Below are 23,028 nucleotides of genomic sequence, written 5' to 3' on the forward strand. Positions count from 1 at the left end.
TATCTATAGAGAATATACCAGGCTTTACTATTTAAAACGTAGGACTTCCTGCTGTGATTCTGTACCCAGCAAAAGTAATCTCGTTCACAGATTACCAGGAAAATCGACAAATTCGATCGATACATACATGTTCGTTTGACATGATGTAATGAAGTAATGAAAATAATCGTTTGGCGAGTACGATGTGGTTTGTCATAGTCTTTATCATTATTTGAATCTCACGAAAAATCGTCAAAGATGGAATTTCATATTCTTGCATCTTTTAAAGAAATACTTTATACTACCAAAACTTTGGCGATCAAAGTGTATGGCTCATGATTTCTTAACCAAAGCTAATTCGTCTTATTCATTTTATTAATTTAACCGCACTTTTCAATGTACTGTACATTCGAAGACGGCCTCGTTGAACGCATCGACATTAGTGAAGATGTTTACGACGAAGTGGAAGAAATGTTAGCCAAGCTTGAAAAACTGAAAGAAAAGAATAATCCGGTGTTTGACGTCCCGGCTGTGATCAAACAGTCGTCACCTATAGTCGTCTTGTTGCAATGGGACTTACTCATCTGGACCGATGTTGGAAGATAAGACGCATGCGTGGCACTATATAGGACTGTATGAATATGACACGGTTCATAACAGATTACAGTACAGAGCTGCTAGACTTTCAGCGTGCATCGCTAATATACCGGTATATACGCGTTTTTTGTTCAAAGTATTCTATTTTAGTCTGTAATAGTGCAACGATAACGTTATTCAGTAAAAGCTTTTAAAACGATTATCCGGCTATTATTTTCGAAAGGTCTACATGATAAATCTTTATTCAAAATGCCTTGAGGCAGTTGTTCGGCTAAGATTAAAAATAGACATTAATTTCGATGATGATACACTGGGCTGGTTTCGTGAACTAGAGGGAACAAACAGAGGGAACTTTCGAAATCGATGAATAAATTACTTGAAAGGGTTTCTTAGATTTTCGAAATGTTCGGGTTTAAACGGTGTGTTTATTTCTCTCGACAATAGTTGTTAACACGATTAGAACTAATTTGGGATAATAGTGAAGTAATGTCTGTTTAATCTACAAATGTGAGATCATCTGCTTTTCTTTGTAATTTATAAACTTGTTTTTATAAGTAATTTGTAATATTGTAACATTAAGCTATATGGCACCTAACGTTTTTGAGAAATTTTAATAATATAAAGATCCAATTACCCCATGGCCAAATTAGTTCAAATCGTGTTAGTTATATGTCATCCGGAAAGACTAATAGACCTGCTGGTGTCACATGTTCCAAAGCCGTTACCAACTGTGACACGGCAGAGGACATCAGTCGATAAGTAGAGTTGGGACAGTGTACATCTGTAGGTTAGTTAATTTCATAATGTACCGCCATCTCTTGAAGGCCTATGCAGCTCTTCTGTGTCTCCAATACCATAGTTGCGACAATCCTAAACGTCCTCATATACTATTTATCCTGGCAGACGACCTTGGTAAGTTTAGTTGTATTTTTTCACAACAAACCAAGACATGCATGATTAACGTACACTTTATCTGTTTCAAAACCAAAAGATCGTCTATTTTCACACTCTATTCAGCAAAGTCTCGTTATGAATGCAATTGTCAGCAAAATGATTGGTAATGAGAAAATGACTATATTTCTGTTTATATTCCCTGAGTGTAGTAAAATATCTCACACCTTAATTCCATGCGGGTTTTCAAATTGACATTCTTGTAAAAGTACTAATTAAAAAAAAGACTTGCAGCACGTTTCAAATGTAGAAACTCACAATGAAGACCTTATGCATTCAGGCTGTTCAGGTAACTGCTCTTGTTGGTGGAAGATACGAACAGGACGATTGGTTTCATGTAAATTCGCAAATACAATCACTTACTTCTCCGCTAGGACACCTACAAACTAGGCTTATAAATTCCCATCTTTGATGGTTCACAAATTAATCATGAAACAGCCACCAAGCAGGCTGAATAATTCAATGAATGCCCTCCGTACAATTTCTCATATGTTTGTAGATTAGATTAGCAATAAAGCTACAGCATAGGGTTGTTTCAACCTTCCTATCGTGAATTTTAACTACTATTAAAGAGTTCTTGTTTTATTTTAACATTTCGACTGGTCGATGGTCTCTCACTCTTGGAGTAAAACGTTGCTGCTTTTCAACAAAGGATAGAACAGATGATATATATAACTGAGGGAAAATGTCGTAACCAATCATGACATTTTCAACCCTGTCATCTTAACATATTGCATTTGCATGCCATATAACTTAAGAGGTGCAGTCAACAAAGCTGTTCGTACAAAAGGGAATTCGCGTGTAGTTTTTCAGCAGGCGGGCAAATTTAAAACCTAACAAGCGAATGTGGGGAAACAGTCAATTTTAACAGTGGACGGGGAGAAAATTTCAGTTTTTACAGCGAGCGGGAGAGCCTTTCTTGCAGTGGATGCCGGAAAATATGTACAAGGAGTTAAATGCCGTGGTTGATAGAACTTCAGGGAAGATCAGTCGCCTAACTTAGGGTGGAGCAAGAGGTTGAAATGATAAGTATTATAACAGCCACTCAGCTTTACACTGAACACGGGCGTATATTATGTATTTATTCACTTAACGAACGAACACTGGATGATGGATAAATTGTTGCATAAATGAAATGTACATGTGGGAGTATGAACATCTGTTGGACAATGGGGGACTGTTAGTGGTGGGGAGAGGGTAGTACGGAGGTTGAACTGTTGTGGGGAGTGAGGTATGGTCAGCTGCACCTGACTAAGGGAGCCGTCATTATTTACGGCCTGGGGGTCGGAGGAATTTCATCGGAAACTCCGAAATTTCGAGTAACCCACCCCCTTGCCAACCATGATGAATTTGAGTAACCCCCTCTCTAACTCAGAAATTTGACTGCCTGCCCCCCCCCCTAGATGAGTTAAATACCAATACATGTATTTGTAAAATTTACAAAAAAACAGTAATAATAAAGACCTTTCAAATCCTGATGTACCTTGCTAAATTATCATCGGTTATCTCATGAAGGTTGAACAAAGTGAAACCAACAAAATGAAATTCAAAGTGACAACAAAATACAGATATATTCAACAACCAAACAAATTTTGTAAAAAAAAGTTCTGAGTTTGCCAGAGATTGAAGATCAAAGAATTTGCAGGAATGAAAAATCTCTGACCTTCTTGTGTCATTTTTCTGGCTACCAGCTTCCAATGAATAGCCTGAACTCAATTACAATATATATGATGAATTCACAACTATTCAGTTTTGTACTAGATCCTGTAAAAAATGTGAGTAATTGATGTGTGCAATGGTGCAGTCTGGTGCAATCTGAAAAGTGTTTCAATTTATTTTACTAGTAAACTGTAGGAACACCCCAAGGAGGATAGTATGAGAGGGGGTTTGCCCCCTCTCGCATCGAAAATTTTGAGGAATTAATGTGTGCAATGGTGCACTTTGAGACGTGTTTCAATTTATTTATCACCAAAAATTGATTAACTCCCTTCTTCCTCTACACATTTTGAGCAAACCACCTTAAAGTTTTCAACTTTTGAGTGACCCCCTCACTTTCCTCCGACCCCTAAGGCCGTAAATCTGGATTTTTTAATATTGTAGATCGTGAGATTATTTCGTTTTTGTCATAATGTCATATTTTTGGAATATGCTTTCAGGATGGAATGATATTGGTTACAACAATGGAGTTGTCAAATCACCAACAATTGATGACCTTGCCAGTAGAGGGGTCACCTTCACACAATCCTACTCGCTTCCATTGTGTGTTCCGTACGTATTGTATTCGTCGCAATTACTTCCTGGGATGAAATTGAAATATACGCATTTTGGCGTTCACTTCAGAACTGAATTAAAATTCAACGCCCCTTCGAAATCTGTCACATTTTTCTCTCTTGGACTTTGTTGTGGTCGTGATCATACTACAGTAGTGATGATGACCATTGTATTTTTTTGTCGGGCTTGAGGATTTTCTTTGTTTTTTTTTGTTTGTGAGAGGATCATCATCAGCAAGTTTCCTTCCTCTCATTCTGTCACTCATTCCTGCCGAATTCGTCACTAAGCCTAACTTCTCACTGTCTGTTCAGTTCTAGGGCGTCGCTAATGACAGGTTACTATGCCCATCGTATCGGCTTTCAGGTATAGTGTTCATATATGTATTTTATATGTATGTATGTATGTATGTATGTATGTATGTATGTATGTATGTATGTGTGTGTGTGTGTGTGTGTGTGTGTGTGTATGTATGTATGTATGTATGTATGTATGTATGTATGTATGTATGTATGTGTATGTATGTATGTATGTATGTATGTATGTGTGTGTGTGTGTGTGTGTGTGATTGTGTGTGTGTACGTACGTACGTACGTACGTACGTACGTACGTATGTATGTATGTATGTATGTATGTATGTATGTATGTATGTATGTATGTATGTATGTATGCATTACCTCGTTGAAAGGTTGCCTTAGTACAAGAATGCGTTACATTGCATATTTAGCAAAAAACTTTAAAGAAATTGTCTACATTGTTGTCAGGATCATTATTCTTGAGAACTTGGTTTCAACGATACGTAACAAGTTATTCCCATCATTTCGTCCTAAGCATCAAATTTCGTTGAAGAACACGCCAACAGGTTTGCCTTTGCACTTAACCTTGCTGTCAGAGAAACTGAAAGAACAAGGCTACGCAACGTACATCGTCGGAAAGTAAGTTGTTCAGTCTCTTTCAGAATCATCGCTAAAATAAACCTTCAGAGATTTCAATCAAATAGTTGACCCAGTAGGAGGCAACGTCATCTATGATGTTGTGTTTATTGTAAATATTGTTATTCAAACTGCTTCATTTGATGCAATGCAATTTTTTATTGTTCGATCCTTTACTTTGGCCTGGCTGCTGTTTTGTAACGAAATGTTAAATGTCCAGGGCAATCACAAATAGGCCTATGTGTCTCAACTGGTAAAGGTCAAACTTGGAACGGTGCGTAATGAGTTCAACATATTATTTTCGTTTGTTTCATTCAACAATCGATTAATCGCTTTCCAGCTGCCGTATTGACATTTGTCATGAAATGAATAGTAATGGCTCAACTGATTATTTACAGAAGTTCTATAGGAACCAACTACCAGAATGTAAATATGAATGTCACTTTGTTCTTCGGTACATTCAGATATGTCTTGGAGGGCAATAATTTGTCAAGTTCACTGGCGATCACTATGACATGTGTCTTGGAGGCAATAATTTGTAAAGTTCATTGGCGATCAATATGACATGTGTCTTGGAGGGCAATAATTTGTAAAGTTCACTGGCGATCACTATGACATGTGTCTTGGAGGGCAATAATTTGTAAAGTTCACTGGCGATCACTATGACATGTGTCTTGGAGGGCAATAATTTGTAAAGTTCACTGGCGATCAATATGACATGTGTCTTGGAGGGCAATAATTTGTAAAGTTCACTGGCGATCACTATGACATGTGTCTTGGAGGGCAATAATTTGTAAAGTTCACTGGCGATCACTTTGACATGTGTCTTGGAGGGCAATAATTTGTAAAGTTCACTGGCGATCACTATGACATGTTTGATACTAGACTGTCCATACAACTCAAGCCTTGCTCCTGTATTTTGTATTTCAAGAAACGTTATCACAGACCTTTTTGATAGTTTGTAGTTATCATTATGGCGACCATTTCTATCACGTTTGTAGTACACGTGTGATGAAAAATACTTGGAAAATATGCACTTTCTAATACTCAGCAGCACTCTGTTGGACATAATATTGCTCTCAATTTACACACAACGCAAATCTGCTTCATAAGATGTCCTATCAACTAGACCCATACTAACTACTCACACATTGATACTTATGACATTTAATTACCACCAACGACTTTGTTGTCGAAGGTCATTTGCATTTCTGTTATTTTAAGCAAATTATTCAAATCTACACGTTACCATTCAAATGTCGAGCAGGCCTTTATCTCAGTCATGTCAGATGATGATCCGTCTGCAGGTTTTTTAATATTTCGAACAAAATAGAATAATGTATTTTTGTGAAACGATTTCGTAAACGAGATATTATAATTAGACCTTTGTTCATATTTTGGCATGTTTTCACCATATTTTGTAGCCTTCCTGGGAACACAGAGTTTTATTTTGTTTTCCCGTTTAACGATCCCGTCCTCCTCCAGTCTGATAGTCTACCCTTCGCCCTCCCCCAGTCTGATGGTCCACCCTTGAACCACTTATCGTTCTCTAGATGGCATCTTGGTCACTGCAAGGAAGAGTACACGCCGAACAGACGAGGTTTTGATCATTTCTATGGTTTCTACACCGCAGGCGAAGACCATTTCAGGCACACACTTGGTAAGCTTTGTTTCGGAGACTGTCAAACACTAATCGATACAGTGATATTATGAAAACCACAACTGTTAATGCAAAGTACAGTCACAATTATATTTAGTCATCGCCACCAAGGACAAATAATTATGAAACATTTCACACTCAGCATTGTCATCGTCATGGAAGTGAGCATTACCACATGTAGGCTGCAGGGTACTGCAGGCATTATCCGTAAGGCGTATCTAATGAAAAAGTTATTACATTCATTGATCATATTCACAACTTCTCGACGAATTATGTCTGCAGCACCCTGTGCACAAACCTTTCTGTCATCGTCATGGCAGTGACAAGCATCACCACAGACCTTTCTGTCATCGTCATGGCAGTGACAAGCATCACCACAGACCTTGCTGTCATCGTCATGGCAGTGACAAGCATCACCATAGACCTTGCTGTCATCGTCATGACAGTGACAAGCATCACCACAGACCTTGCTGTCATCGTCATGGCAGTGACAAGCATCACCACAGACCTTGCTGTCATCGTCATGGCAGTGACAAGCATCACCACAGACCTTGCTGTCAACGTCATGGCAGTGATAAGTACCGCCACAGACCTTGCTGTCATCGTCATGGCAGTGACAAGCATTCCCACAGCCCATTCTGTCATCGTCATGGCAGTGATAAGCATCACCACAGACCTTGCTGTCATCGTCATGGCAGTGACAAGCATCACCACAGACCTTGCTGTCATCGTCATGGCAGTGATAAGCATCACCACAGACCTTGCTGTCATCGTCATGGCAGTGATAAGCATCACCACAGACCTTGCTGTCATCGTCATGGCAGTGATAAGCATCACCACAGACCTTGCTGTCATCGTCATGGCAGTGATAAGCATCACCACAGACCTTGCTGTCATCGTCATTACAGTGACAAGCATCACCAGAGACCTTGCTGTCATCGTCATGGCAGTGATAAGTACTACCACAAACCTTTCTGTCATCGTCATGGCAGTGATAAGCATCACCAGAGACCTGCTGTCAGCGTCAGGGCAGTGACAAGCATCACCACAGACCTTGCTGTCATCGTAATGGCAGTGACAAGCATCACCACAGACCTTGCTGTCATCGTCATGACAGTGACAAGCATCACCACAGACCTTGCTGTCATCGTCATGGCAGTGACAAGCATCACCACATACCTTACTGTCATCGTCGTGGCAGTGACAAGCATCACCGCAGACCCTGCTTTCAACGTCATGGCAGTGATAAGTACCGCCACAGACCTTGCTGTCATCGTCATGGCAGTGACAAGCATCACCACAGACCATTCTGTCATCGTCATGGCAGTAACAATCCTCACCACAGACCATGCTGTCATTGTCATGGCAGTGACAAGCATCACCACAGACCTTGCTGCCATTGTCATGGCAGTGACAAGCATCATCACAGACCTTGCTGCCATTGTCATGGCAGTGACAAGCATCACCACAGACCTTGCTGTCATCGTCATGGCAGTGACAAGCATCACCACAGACCTTGCTGTCATCGTCATGGCAGTGATAAGCATCACCACAGACCTTGCTGTCATCGTCATGGCAGTGACAAGCATCACCACAGACCTTGCTGTCATCGTCATGGCAGTGACAAGCATCACCACAGACCTTGCTGTCATCGTCATGGCAGTGACAAGCATCACCACAGACCTTGCTGTCATCGTCATGGCAGTGACAAGCATCACCACAGACCTTGCTGTCATCGTCATGGCAGTGATAAGCATCACCACAGACCTTGCTGTCATCGTCATGACAGTAATAAGCATCACCACAGACCTTGCTGTCATCGTCATGGCAGTGATAAGCATCACCACAGACCTTGCTGTCATCGTCATGGCAGTGATAAGTATCACCACAGACCTTGCTGTCAACGTCATGACATTGACAATCATCACCATAGACCTTGCTGTCATCGTCATGGCAGTGATAAGCACTACCAAAACCTTTCTGTCATCGTCATGGCAGTGATAAGCACTACCACAAACCTTGTGTCATCGTCATGGCAGTAATAAGCACTACCACAAACCTTGCTGTCATCGTCATGGCAGTGACAAGCATCACCACAGACCTTGCTGTCATCGTCATGGCAGTGATAAGCATCACCACAGACCTTGCTGTCATCGTCATGACAGTGACAAGCATCACCACAGACCTTGCTGTCATCGTCATGGCAGTGATAAACATCACCACAGACCTTGCTGTCATCGTCATGGCAGTGATAAGCATCACCACAGACCTTGCTGTCATCGTCATGGCAGTGATAAGCACTACCACAAACCTTGCTGTCATCGTCATGGCAGTAATAAGCACTACCACAAACCTTGCTGTCATCGTCATGACAGTGATAAGCATCACCACAGACCTTGCTGTCATCGTCATGACAGTGATAAGCATCACCACAGACCTTGCTGTCATCGTCATGACAGTGACAAGCATCACCACAGACCTTGCTGTCATCGTCATGGCAGTGATAAGCATCACCACAGACCTTGCTGTCATCGTCATGGCAGTGATAAGCATCACCACAGACCTTGCTGTCATCGTCATGACAGTGACAAGCATCACCACAGACCTTGCTGTCATCGTCATGGCAGTGATAAGCATCACCACAGACCTTGCTGTCATCGTCATGGCAGTGATAAGCATCACCACAGACCTTGCTGTCATCGTCATGACAGTGACAAGCATCACCACAGACCTTGCTGTCATCGTCATGGCAGTGAAAAGCATCACCACAGACCTTTCTGTCATTGTCATCATATTTAGGGTTTATATACCAGTATTTCATCGTTGATAAGCACAAACCTTAATGAATTAATCATTCGTTATTGTTTAAATTTTAAGGCGACGGATATTTAGACTTAAGAGAAGACTTCACGCCTGATTGGAGTCAAGATGGTGTGTATTCAACGGTATGTAATCTCAGATATTTGTTTTATAGTTCATTTAGTGGTTAAAGTGGTCCAAATAAAGGTTTATTCCTCAGAACTCGTAGTCGCTTTTTTATTTTTATTTAAAACACTGCTTGAAATGGCTTAAACATTTTCTGGAAACATTTCTGCAAAATATTTGGTAATGTCTGACCGGTTGCCGTACTTCTTGTTGTTGCTATCAGAATACTTTCAGTATATAACACATACAGAATTTACTTTTAGCATTAATATTGCTCTCAAAGTTTGACCCTTAAAGCGGTTTCGATTTTTAATTGATTCCTTCAGTCCCTTTTCGTTTACTTTTCACTTTCACGGACTCCAAGGACTTGGTTTCGTGCGCCCTTCAATCACAAATAAAAGTTGCCAAGGGAGTCTGGAGGAATCGCGATTGAATTTTTTTTCAGACCCCCCTCAGTACCCTCAAAAATTTTCAAGCCACCCCCGTCTATATGATCCAGCTTTTTCAATTCTCTCTCCCCATATTATCATACAGCCGCTTACATATCAGGGATACACGCAAAGAAACGTCAAAGACCGTCATTTGACCCAAACTCTATTTCAACTACATCAGAGTCAGAGCTATCTCTATCACTGCCGATATGCAGTGACAGTGACACTGCAATAGCAAGTCAGTAGCTGTATTAACTTTGATTATTTTGACAATATTTTTGTTCATGTAACAAGACTGTGTTCTTGTTCTACTCCCTATAGCATGTTGAGCTGTCTAGTATTCAGCTTGCCAGCACAGCCTGTGTATGTGTACTGTGCATTGACGTTGGATCATTGACTAATGACTTTCAGTCTTAACTCAGACAGTAAGAAACTGTATTTGATATATTGCATAGAAATATTGAAAAAATATCAACAGTTGCAGCTTCTACCCCGTTACTAGGCCCACTTGTTTGTTTTTTTAAAAGAAAAATCATACATGTTTGGAGTTTTTCGAGATAAAAGTCAGGTAATGTTACAACATGGTTCTAGATTTTGCTTAATTATCACTAGCATTAGAACAACTTGATGACATTAAATTATTTTATTCATTACCTGACAAACCTTAGAATTGCATAATGTTAAGGTAAAAGGGAACTTATAAATTTTCAGCCTCATCTCCCATAGGAAGAGCATAATTTCAAGTCTCTCCCCTTCCACTACCCCAAAAAATTTCGAATCCCCTCACCGTTTTTTGTTAACGCAGCCTAACTGTCATCAGTTGACGAATTTGTTACTATGTCTTCATGTTCAGCCATTACGCACCCATGCCTAAACATATTTCATTTGAAGTTGGTATTCGGACGATATACAGTGGCACACAATTTGTGTCTCAAAGTAATGCAATATGCCGCGTTTGCGGACATTTTTTATTTTACGTCTAGCGCCTATGCTCCTAAGAGTCTGAACCAACTCCATTCGATTTGGTACATGTCAAATGCACTAAGATCTTCATCTTCACGTCAAATTGTGTCACGATAGAATCCAATATGGCCGCTGATTAACAATTTTGTTGTTTAACCCATCTTTGGAACCATTACTTAAACCACGGTCCCTCTATCACCTCTAGAGGGACCGTGCTTAAACATGCATGAGCACGTGCCATTAAAACTTTACACAAGGTCAATATACTAAAATGTATCTATGTGCGTCAACTTGTGTCACAATATGATCCAACATGACTGTTTTGCGGTCATTGTGTCATTGAGTTTTTGTCTGTTTCATGCCTGTATAGAACATTTCAGTATTGGCATGAGGGCAGTGTACTGTAATGTAGATATGTAAATCAGTTTAATTTTGTAATTGCACCAATTAAAGAAGACAAGTGCTACAAATCCAAACAGGGATCATCAGTTCCTGAAAACAGCTGACGCAGCAGAGACTACACCATCGACGATGATTTGTTCTTTCTGTTTTCGTAATGTTGTAATTTGGTCTATGGCACAGCCGTGTTTGGTTGATCAATTAATTTTTAAACTTCCCTGTCAGCTGGCGGGGAAGAATAATGAACATGACGTCACATATTTCTTTTATATGATTTTCATGCTTTTGATACTAGATGCTGTTATTTCGATAACAGGTGTTGAAGTTTGCGATCTATAAACACTTTCTTGAATAATTATCAATGGACGAAAAAGTCACCTCACTATTAGACTCCCATTTTCGTCAGCTTCTAATTCTTTTATTTCTTAGCTAGCCGTGGTACATTCTATTTTAGCTAGACGAGTTCATGCATTTAGTTGATTGGGAATACAAAAGGTTGGTCTATAAATAAAGGGTAATAAAACACTTGCACTGTCATATCGGCGGTTTATGAAGAGTTCCATAAAAAGCCTCGAAATGTTTGCATTAAATTACAGCAAAATATCATGGCTATCTTTATCTTCGAGCTCTGTCGTTTTGTCATTTCGCTCTTTTTTAGCATTCAACACGATTGGAACTAATTTGGGATTATTGGATTGTGAAGTAATGTCGATTTAATCTACAAATGTTATCTCATCTGCTTTTCTTTTTATATTACACACTTGTTTTATGAGTAATTTGCGATATTGCAACATTCAGCTATATGGCACCTAACACTTTTGAGAAATTTGCAAAATATGAAAATCCAATTATCCTAAATTAGTTCCAATCGTGTTATTCTTTATTGGTTTATTAATTGATTAATTGATCGACCTTTTGATAGACCGACCATCTATTTGACTTACAGCTTGATATATGGCGGGTGCCGCATGCGGGGCAGGATTCGCTAACTATTTTCAAACACCTGACATCACTTCTTGGTCTTTTGGCCAGAGGTCCATATATCTTTCTTTCATGAATTTGACTTTGTTTTCTGTAACGGTGATTTACTGTCTGTTCTGTGCTGTTTTGTGTCTATGTTTATCACTATTGTATTACGAATTTTGACCTAGTGTTATCGGATTATCGATGGGTATGATTGCGATTATTTGACGGAATAAAGTCAATCAAAATGAAAGCCGAACTGACATTCAAATGTATAAGTTGTAGTCCCTGCTCTCTCTCTCTCTCTCTCTCTCTCTCTCTCTCTCATTCATAGATGTAAACCATGTAAGGAAACTTGTTTAACGTTCTTTTATCTCACATCGTCCCCATTGCAGCGAGCGGGAGTCGTCGCAAGAGCTTACAATCAGGTCATTCATAACATTTTGTCTCATTGGTGTGATATTATCCCTTATGCACAACTTTAATTCTGTGTATTTTTAATCACAGTATTTATTTAGCAACAAGGTCATCGAGTATGTGAAGAATCATGACAAGAAGACTCCCATGTTTATGTATTTTGCATTGCAAAGTGTACACGGACCAATTCAGGTAGGGTGTCAAATTCAGCACAAGGTGTCATTCCCAGAAAGTTACTTGGACTGGTGAAAGTTTCCCGCCAAAATCGAAAGTGACGAGTCCTGTAAAATAGACGATTATTTCACATATGATACAACCCTGCACTGATGACAAGACAATCATGTAAGTGCTATAAAGCAAGTAAGTGTAGGATAAAGGGAGAAAACGACGTAAGAGTACATAAAAGCATCGAGACTTCCTAATTATCAGTCGGAAGAAATATTTTCTTCGTGTTCTTGAAATCAGTTCGACAAAAGAGGTAACACATAGACATGGAGGTAGCATACACAGTGCTATCTCTATGGTCTTACCGGTATTTGTTAAGTATTTTGCCCGGAATGCGTAAGAATATAATGGCGAAATGTATGCGTACAGCCAGGTCTGTAGAAAATCAGCAGCAGCAAAATACCCGCCAAAATTTAAATCCATTGTTTTTTCATCGAGTTCGGGTTCAGACGAGGGGATGATTTGACTTAGGTCAAGACTGCAAATTTCAAGGCTTTAACGATTTTAATCATCAATACCCGCAAAATGGAAGAGCATTCTTTGTTTACATTTTTATTCCTTTAACTAGGCACCGCAAAAGTATCTTGACATGTATTCGCACATCAACGACACAGAACGAAGAATTAAGCTAGGTAGGTTTAGGAAGATACACTCATAATGACGCCTTCTTCTGCTTCTACCTGTCTCTTGGTCTATTGATGTAGGTCATGACTCTCTTTTGCCTCTTCATCCATCCTCTTCATTCATCCTGCCTTTTTGTTTGTTTGTTTGTCTGCTTATCTGTCGGTCTGTCTGTCTGTCTGTCTGTCTGTCTGTCTGTCTGTCTGTCTGTATATCCCTGTGGTTGTTTTTTCGTCCACATATGTGGCCATTCATCTAATTATAAATCTCTGTGACTGTACATCACATAGAAGCAAAACGGCAATATTATAAAACATCTATCTAACGTGCAGATGTAGTACCGATAACTTTTTGAGACCGTTTAGAGCAATGACACTGTGATTTGCGTTACTTAAAACTTATTTGCTGTTGTATTATTAATATCGTTTCAGCCATGGTTACAGCCATGGACGACGCAGTCGCTGCGGTGGTTGAAGCTTTCAAGGAATATGGATTCTGGGAGGACACCTTACTTATATTTATGTCAGACGTAAGTGACAATGTCATTTCAAAACAAGAGACTAACGTTGGACAGACAGGCAGTTTGACAAACAGAAGAGGGGCAATAGCAGGGAGTCGCATGTAATAAAGGTTGAAAGACAAAGAAACCTTGACGAAACTCTCATTACAAAGACAGACACAAAGACACTGCAACCCGGGCTGCCACCCAGCCGATGTCGTTGAGTTCGAAGGAACAGGAACACTGTTGAAATACACAGGTTTTACCGACAGACAGGGACAGGGAGCAAGAAAGCAAAAGAGAGAATTACAGTGTACGGGATATTCAACTATTGGCGCAAATGTTTAGCTCCATAGTTACGGTAGCCCTCTAGCAGTGAACACTACTGGTTTTGTATCTTAGCATGTATTTTGTATTTCAGAATGGTGGGCCGGCGATGGAGGACAACGGTGGCAGTAACTGGCCTCTACGTGGTTCTAAGTATACACTGTGGGAAGGCGGTACTAGGGTTGTTACCCTTGTTCATGGTAACATGTTGGAGAAAACAGGTTACGAAAATAACCAGTAGGTTTATAAACAGTGTATGTTACAGTAATTTACAGACGCAGTGATTTAACACACTCATTATCCCCATTATTTAACAGTTCATATGAACACCGTGTCTTTTCTTGTACACGGCCTAATATTGCCACCAATATAAATTCACTAAAGGTCACAACAAAAGGGAATTTAACCATTTTCAATTTTTTTCAAAACTCCCCGATACGATGCCTTTGCATTGGCTAGGGGGTCCGATCTAAGGAGTACCCTCAGATATAAACATACACATGTAAGTATTACGGATGTACCAATAATCGTTGTTTAGACTGACCCCAGTCGCTTGGCTTTTCTCGGCAGCAGTTGCTGGCCGGTATGTGGCCATCGCGTTCAGCGATCTATGCGACAGCCTTCTTCTAACGTGACAGTCTACGGTGTTTTTGTTTTGATATTTGTATGCCCAAGTCTAGTATTTGTCTCGTACATATAATGTATATACAGGCACTGAACCAAAACTTATATGGCCATTTCCGTGACCTCTTTTTGAACCACACATCCTGGTATTTCTATTGATACACGACTACAAGGCTGATTGAAAACACTGTAACATTCTAACACACTTCAATCGTGCCTCACTTCCTTGGGAAATTGTGCTTTTTCACGTAGACGCATTTGAAATTCCCTCATATCATAAAAATGCCAACATATAAGGTCATGGAGGGTCAAATATTCAATTTACAGGCCTAGTCGCTACCCACCTCTCACGGGGTAAGGAGATGCAAAGTTAGCTACGGTAAAAGTGCTTGATCAAAGACATATGTAGAATATACACATATATTTTATATTTATTATAATATAAAAAGGTATATTTATGTATTTCTTCCTAATTGATAATTGACATAAAAACAAAGTCATTCACACTTTTCATTTATATTCTAGCCTTTGTGTTTATTTATGCAGATAAGTTTTGTTTCTCTTGCACCAAGTTTCTGACAGCGACCCCCCCCCTCCCTAATCCCCCCGATTTTTATTCGTGACTTTGAAGGAGAATGGGCAGAGGAATATTTTAGCAAAGGTTTAAGTCTTTCATTTTCGAGGCGCGAACTACTTTATTACTACTACAGTAACTGTTCTCTCTATGTTTTCGTTTTAATCGTAATTTCACGTACTACACACACCTAACGCACACACTTGGTACTTTCTTGTTCTACTCAATTTCACTGGGAGAAATACAGTATATGAAGGAGTATATTTTAGAGCTTATTCAGTCTCTCAAGCGAGACGTTGTCGTAAAGTGATCCTTATAATTCTACAGACAAAGCGATTTTACAATGTAGACAGAATGCAATGATCGGGTTTGGTGGTTAAGTATGCAGTATGTAGGGTGAACAACTTCCAACTATTTAAAATTATGACATGACGATTGTGATAGTGTTGCATCGTACTGTGCCAACTATAATTACTCATCGAACAGTGTACGTTCTTCTACAAGCGTGGGTTTTATCAACACGTTTGTGGTCATGGTCTGTGGACAGTACATTGTAAAGTTTGATATCATGAAAACATTGACTTCATTTATCTTCTAGGTTAATTCACATCGTAGACTGGTATCCTACATTAGTCAACTTGGTTGGCGGTGAAACAGGTAAGCAATCATGTTAATGGGACAGTTTAGGTATGTGTTATATAAGTAGTACTCTCCGTGACAACGTGTGTACTTTCTTGGTTACTGCACATATAACTCCTCATGAAACCTATCTTTACGGCGGCGATTGTCTACGGGAACTTACTGGGAAAATCACCATGTCGATAATATTGACAACTGGCCACTGTTGGTCAGAGATGGATCGTTTCTGTACGATGCGCATTTTTATAATATCGTTTGCTGGTCGTCGTATGCACCAGGCTGCAACACATCAAAAGTGGGGCAGTATCCTCATTGTTGAGGACTTCAAAAGTGTATTGACATTTGCTACCTCCGTGCTCTAACTTTTCTATGCATTTTCAGCATTTTTGTGCTGTTAGTGCGAGACAGTCTTTTGTTCTACGCCCGAAGTCATGGGAAAATGCACTGTTTGTAATTTCCAACTTTATACATAAAAGTGAATAATTATTGAGAACATTAAAATTGCATATTGCACCGTCGACCGTAGGGACTTTGATTGTTTCCATCAGTAATGTTTGGAAGGCCTATGTTGGAAAAACTTATCAGAAGTTCGAGCTACTTTCCTTTTTAACTGTAAGTGTAAATTATTCACACTTAGCACCTGGATATCACATTTATTATTAAAAACTTATCGTGAGACATAGCAATTACGAAAAGAGTTTACGGTGATGAGTGAATTTATTAATAATAATGCAACATATTAAAATGTGGACAAGATTTCTCATTGACTGACAGCATGTCAATCAACGTCACTGCTTTTTACCATGCTGGTATGCACACTTACAGACGTAAATTCGTGAAAACATTGTATGATTGTACATTAGAGGCAACCTCCAATCATTAGGGTTTGACTTCCTTCAACAAAAATAACAATGTAAAAGAGACGTGCCTGGCCGCATGTAGAAGAATACTTGACCAAAGCTCAACCGAAGATGAGCTTCGTTTTATCATAAATCATAGGGCGAGGGATTGCAGCATACCCTTGAAGCAACGTGTTTAATCAGTCATACACAAAATAAGCTACCAAATAAGCATTGGTCAATTTTTTCCAGTTTGTAGTAGTTTAACTGATATTCCTGTAAATTTCAATTCAAAATATCCTCAAACATCATTTTGAAGGTTGTACGCGCCTAGAAAGTGAAATAATTCAACTTTTGCTTAAAATATTCCCAATGGAATATTCAACGATACTCTTGCCAAAAACCAAGAATGAAAATCAGGGGTCACAGTGCAAAGTTTGGTGCTAGAGATACAAATTACCTAACATCGAATATGTGAATTCACGCAATCCCTGTGTTAACTCTGTAGAGGATATTAAAATTTTGGATTTTTGAAAAACTAAAATAGTGAACCTTTTCCTTTTGCCAGGAGCTTTAAAATTAGCCCCCACAAATGAAAAGCAAAAAAAGTGTAAGAATTTGAGAGTCAAAATGTCTGTCCCCGAGGCGGGTTCTACCTTAAAAGTCCAGGCCCTTTATGTAATGATTTATGATTTGTATACAGGGCAAAGAACATTCCATCCTAACAGAAATGAGCAACAAACATGTCACTTTGAACATCCACCCATGTATTATGAGTTTCGCTCATTTGCTGTTTGCTGAAAAGTAAAGTTTCATTAGAAAAATGAAAAAAAAATGCAAAATAACTCTTTAACAGTATATATGCTTGACTTATTGGTAGGTGCACCCTTGCAGTGATATATTTTTATTATTATCCTCTAATAGTTGAATTTTGACTGTGATGACTCAGCAAAAACTAAATGAGCGAAACAAAAAAAATGAGCGAGTGTTTTCGTAACTGTTGTTCGTTTGTCGATTTTCGACTCTTATTAATTGACATGGGTGAAGAACCATTATACAATCGTAATCTTATCTAATCCTATCTTTCCTTTGTTTTCAAGATCCAGATATGGACGGTCTTGACGTTTGGAATACCATATCTAAAGGTGACCCTTCACCTCGTACTGAATTTGTTTACAATTTCGACCACGTGGGCAAAATTCCCCATCGAGCCATCAGGTAAGGGGTTTGCAGTAAGCTTTGCCTACCGATGCTCACCGATGCCTACAAATGATAAACCTTTTAGCGATAAACAAACTTCCGTACAATAGTGTAGCCCTGCCATGCTATGGCAACAGAATGCCAGATGTTTCTCTCTGACCAGTTCGAGCAAGGACCAGGGTTGTATCATTGTATATAATGTCAGTCCAATATGCAATACTATCCCAATATTAACCCGATATATTACTGTAGGAGCCAATCCAGTGGGTAATTGTCTTTGGATTAACTGTCGAACAACCAAACGAAATTAATTTCAATCCAATTTAATCTTGACGAAACTTAAGGGGGCATTCCTAAATCCCTGGTCCTCGCATTTATTTAATTCCTCTTGTTATGAGTATTTACATGGTGTAAGTAATTGAAATTGTTTTCCAGTCGGTAATTTTCATATAGGAAAATCTGATATAACCCGCCACTTAAAACTGTACTGGAGAGTGTTGGAAACATTCTGAGAAGGCTATAAACACTGTATGTCCATCATCGTGTTGTTAAAAGACTTACAATAGAACAATTCAAACAAAATGGAACACATAGGGACCGGACATGGGTTTGGATAAAGTGACACTTCAAGAGTTTTCTTGCACTAAAAGTAGAGGCCCTCCCCATTTCTTTGTATAAAAGAAAGTTCTCTGCCATTACGTGTCACTCTCCATATCAATATTATTGATGACCCGATTTCTCATTTTAATTTTGATCTTTTATACAGTAACTCTGAAAAGTTAACAGTAGTTTCTTGCATGCAGTGTTTCAATTGATGCCATGAACAAACCCATCCCACAAAAGTGTCCTCAAAATGCCAGCGTACAAAGGACGTGAGAAAATTATTCTGCAATGCAAGTATTGCTATTCGCTGCTGATTACGGAATTTTCTGCGTTACTTTGCAGGGTTGGCGATTACAAACTTATACATGGAAAAGCTGGAAGTCCAAGTAAGCATAAAATACACCATTTAATAAAGTACGAATATTTCAAAATAATTGTGTCAGTACAATTTATGCCAACTCGTGTACATGGAAGACCGTGATGTCATTGGATCATGTTTGTTTTCCACTATAGTATTTGATTTACAAGGGTTGAAACAGAACATTGCAAAAACAAGTCAATTTCCGGCAGAATATTCTGAATGTCAGTGTAAGTGAAAATAATCATATTCTGAGTATCCCTTTGAACTTAAGGTAGTACGCACCACGAAAGTGAAAGACTTAAACTTTGCTCTAACTTTCCTCAAGGAATTTTTCAATCATTCTCTTTCAAAATCAAGAATAAAAACAGGGGTCACCATGCAAATTTTGGTACTAGAGAAACAAATTACCTAAATTAAGATTTACCGATATTAGAAATTCAAAATGGCCGCCATCCCTGTGGAGATCTATGGAGAAAAATAAAAATTTTCGAATTTCGAAAAACTAAGCCGGTGAAAAGTTTTCTTTCACCAAGAGCTTTAAAATGAACCCCCACATGTGATATATCAGAAGAGAATTGTAAAAGTTTGAGAGTCCGAATATCTGTCCCCGAGGTGCGTTCTACCTTAATCAAGAAACGACGCATATGAAATGGGGAATGTCTCTCAGAAAGTACGTTTTTTTCTGATTCAAGGTGACTGGATACCTCCTCCTGAGAGTGGATGTGCCCGTGATTACACAAACACACGTATTGCGGGACACTATACAATGCTCTTCAACATACGCGGTGGGTATTTCAATCATGCATCTTTGCAATTCTTTACTGTTGCTAATTTTTCGGAAAGTGTCCTATTCATAAACGGCCGAGAACATCCCTTTGGATCTTATCATTAGTAATTAAGTGGATTTGTAATATGCACCTCGAAAGTGAAAGACTTAAACTTTTGCTCATATTTTCCTCAGTGAAACTTTGAACCATTCTCTTACCAAAGCAAGAATAAAAATCAGGGGTCACCGTGCAAACTTTGGTACTAGAGAGACAAATAACTTGCGATTTCTCGATATTTTAAATTCAAAATGGCCGCCATCCCTGTGTTAACTCTATGGGAAAAAATAAAATTTTCGATTTTCAAAAAACTATGACGGTGAAAAGTTTTCTTTCGCCAAGAGCTTCAAAATGAGCCCCCACAAGTGGTAGGTCAGAAGAAAATTGATAAAATTTGAAGGCCCGAATTTCTGTCCCCGAGGTGCGTTCTACCTTAAGTGGATTTCTAGAAGGAAATCCCTTTTAACACAAGTACAAGATTATGCCATTTATTTGTTTCAAGGCCAGAATCGAAAGAGAAGGCGATATTTTTACAGTGTAAATGTGCCACTGGCTGCTCCACCTGACAACAAATCCAAGTATGCTGTACAGCATTTTGTTGAATCAGACACTCATGTTGCCCCAAATGCGTAATTTTTACTGTTTCACTTTGACATTTCGAAGGTATTCAAGGTATAGAAATGAAAACATTACAAAACGTTTTTACTCTTGTAACATGTCATATCTTGTGTAGTATATTTTATCAGTGTGCGAAGTACGACTGCGCATCTCTCTGATTCGAGGAGAGTTCACGCCTGCTGCAGTACGTTGAATAGCGATATAAGAACAACAGGACCCTTAACAAGCAGACAAAAAGCGTTTAGATGGTAGGAAAAGCGGAATTTTATGTAAAATGACGAACTAAATGGATAGAATTAAAGGAGTAGGGTACTCATTGAGAAATTTACATGAAGAACTTACATATAGCGTTTAGCTTGCATTTCACCTTGCCCGTCCCAGGAGCTCGTGCCTCCCAGATCTGCGCAGATGCAGCGCAGGTTAAAATTGTTAAGTTGTGAAACACAATGTATTAAAAGGAAATGACGGCAACTTCACACGTCGCATCGACTCTACCTTTGTTAGTGATAAGGTATAGTGAATAGATAATGGTAAACTTGCTTCAGATTTTCACGGCATTCGTAGTCAATTTCTTGCAAGAGGCAATGTTTCTCAACGAGAAAGTCGCGCAGCCGCAGACGGGACGACCTCTCCCTTTAAAGTGTAGAGTATATGATGCTGAGATCTGAATACTAGTTCCAATATATACTTAAGGACAACATGCCATTTGAGTGGAGCATGATACCACAGAATCTACAGAGTTTTGAACAGGAATGATAAACACAGTGAAAAGTCATTCTTAATTTTGTCTTCTGCAGACGACCCGACCGAACGCATTGATCTCAGTGCAGAACTGCCTGAAAAAGTGGATGAAATGATGGCCCGACTGAGAGAACTAGAAGAGGAGGCTGTTCCCGCCATTGATCTCCCGCCGATGAAAGAATCTTCACCAAAGTATTTTAACAATGTGTACTCACCAGGATGGTGTTAACGAACGAACAATATTGCCCCTTAAAGATCCATTAGCTGTAACTTTGGTCATTTCTTTATTTTGTTTGTTCTGTGTATCATCTGCAGTTTCTGGTTTGAATCCCTGAACCATAGAGAAATTCCTAATATTTAGCTCATAAATATACCCTATATGAGTATAATCTGCATTGTTATTGTTTAAATTTCGTATTCAGGTCCGGACTAGGATACATTTACCAACAGTAACAATGGTCATTTCACATGTACAGGCTGTATTGGCAAGCAGGACACGGGCATTGGTCATGATGATCGGATTATAGTAAAATTCTGTAGTTGATACATTGAAACAGAGTAGTGTAAAATTAGTCAAAAAGTTACAGCTAATATCCCTTTAACGACAAACGTGAGACGTTAGCACAAATAAATTGTGTTCCAAGAAGTTCAATGATTTGAAAGTACCAGGATGACGGATAAAATGTTGTAGTCAGAACTCGGTCCATAAGCAACTGTTGATGCATGAATTTTTTTGAACTTGTGATTTTATGAATGTTGTAACGAATATAGTATGTGATGAGTTTGGGTGAAAGGTTTCACACGATGATCCATAATCATTTTGTCCACAACTTGCGTAGCTGTTATCAAGGGTTAGTTAAAATATTGCTCATCAACTGGGTTTTTCTGTGACTCAAATTTCATATCTCACTCCGACCTCCATATTTTATTGGCTAAACGGCAATTTTGTATTGACTTTTAACTCTCTTTTAGTATAAATACATTAAGAGAGCATGGAATGAAAAAGAAACAAAGAAAACATCCCTGACTGATGTTGAAATAGCTGACTTACCTGGACAAATGAATTATGATGTATCCTTGCGTTTTTCTTCTAATGGTTACAGATACACTTATGTTTCTTTGACTTGGTCACTGGAATATTGTACAAGGGTAATATAAGATAGAGTGTTTTTAACTTGTTATCTTTTTAAGGAAATCGCAGTATCCAACGATATGTATCATTTTAAGGTTTTCATCACCCCCTTCCGTGGATCGAATGGTTCCTTCCAAAAGATTAATCTGCTCACTATTTTACAAACCTATCCCTACCATGGAGCCTGTGGCATCAGATGTATGCATCTGTTTTAATCGAAACTGTTCACAGTTATGATCTCTACAAGACAATCATCCAGCAATGCAGCTTCAATCATATAGTTTCTTCAAACACTTTCTTTCAACACCAAAATTAATGGTTTTAATAATGCTAGGGAGACTCTGCGTAGTATGATAAACACCTCATTGGGCAAAGGTGTTAACGACTCCCTAAATAAGTTGCAAGTCTATAGAGAATTTTCATGCAATATCATATCTGTACGTGTCTGCTGCTCGCTTCCTGTTCAGTTTTTTGTTTCATTAAACACGCATCTAAAAGACAGTATTTAGGGGTTATAATTTACCCGTCGCCTTATAGTCTTTTCTACTCCCGCTTCAAACCATGCTTCTACAATATCTGTCTCCCTATCGATATCCAACGCCAATGGCATATAAAACTACCACTCAAGAAAGGAAAAGCTGCATCTTGAGCGAGATCGTCTGCAAGCTTGTCTATTTGAAATAAATACTGCAAAGTTGAACGAACTGAATGAAGTC

The 23,028-nt window shown here is 38.9% G+C and overlaps 1 protein-coding gene across 1 annotated transcript; it reads left to right on the top strand.

Annotated features, from left to right (window-relative positions):
* Nucleotides 1-375: 375 nt before the first annotated feature.
* LOC139113950 (arylsulfatase B-like) lies at nt 376-22,826 on the top strand. The gene is made up of 16 exons (XM_070675457.1): nt 376-573; nt 1,401-1,488; nt 3,684-3,795; nt 4,110-4,161; nt 4,627-4,730; nt 6,281-6,387; nt 9,265-9,332; nt 12,576-12,677; nt 13,279-13,342; nt 13,763-13,860; nt 14,252-14,394; nt 15,954-16,012; nt 17,934-18,051; nt 18,979-19,022; nt 19,690-19,782; nt 21,237-22,826. Exons 1-16 carry the CDS (start codon nt 376-378, stop codon nt 21,407-21,409), a joined length of 1,623 nt encoding a protein of 540 aa, XP_070531558.1. The 3' UTR covers nt 21,410-22,826.
* The last annotated feature ends 202 nt before the right edge of the window (nt 22,827-23,028 follow it).

Source organism: Ptychodera flava, chromosome 1 (genome assembly GCF_041260155.1).
Source record: "Ptychodera flava strain L36383 chromosome 1, AS_Pfla_20210202, whole genome shotgun sequence".
NCBI lineage: Eukaryota > Metazoa > Hemichordata > Enteropneusta > Ptychoderidae > Ptychodera > Ptychodera flava.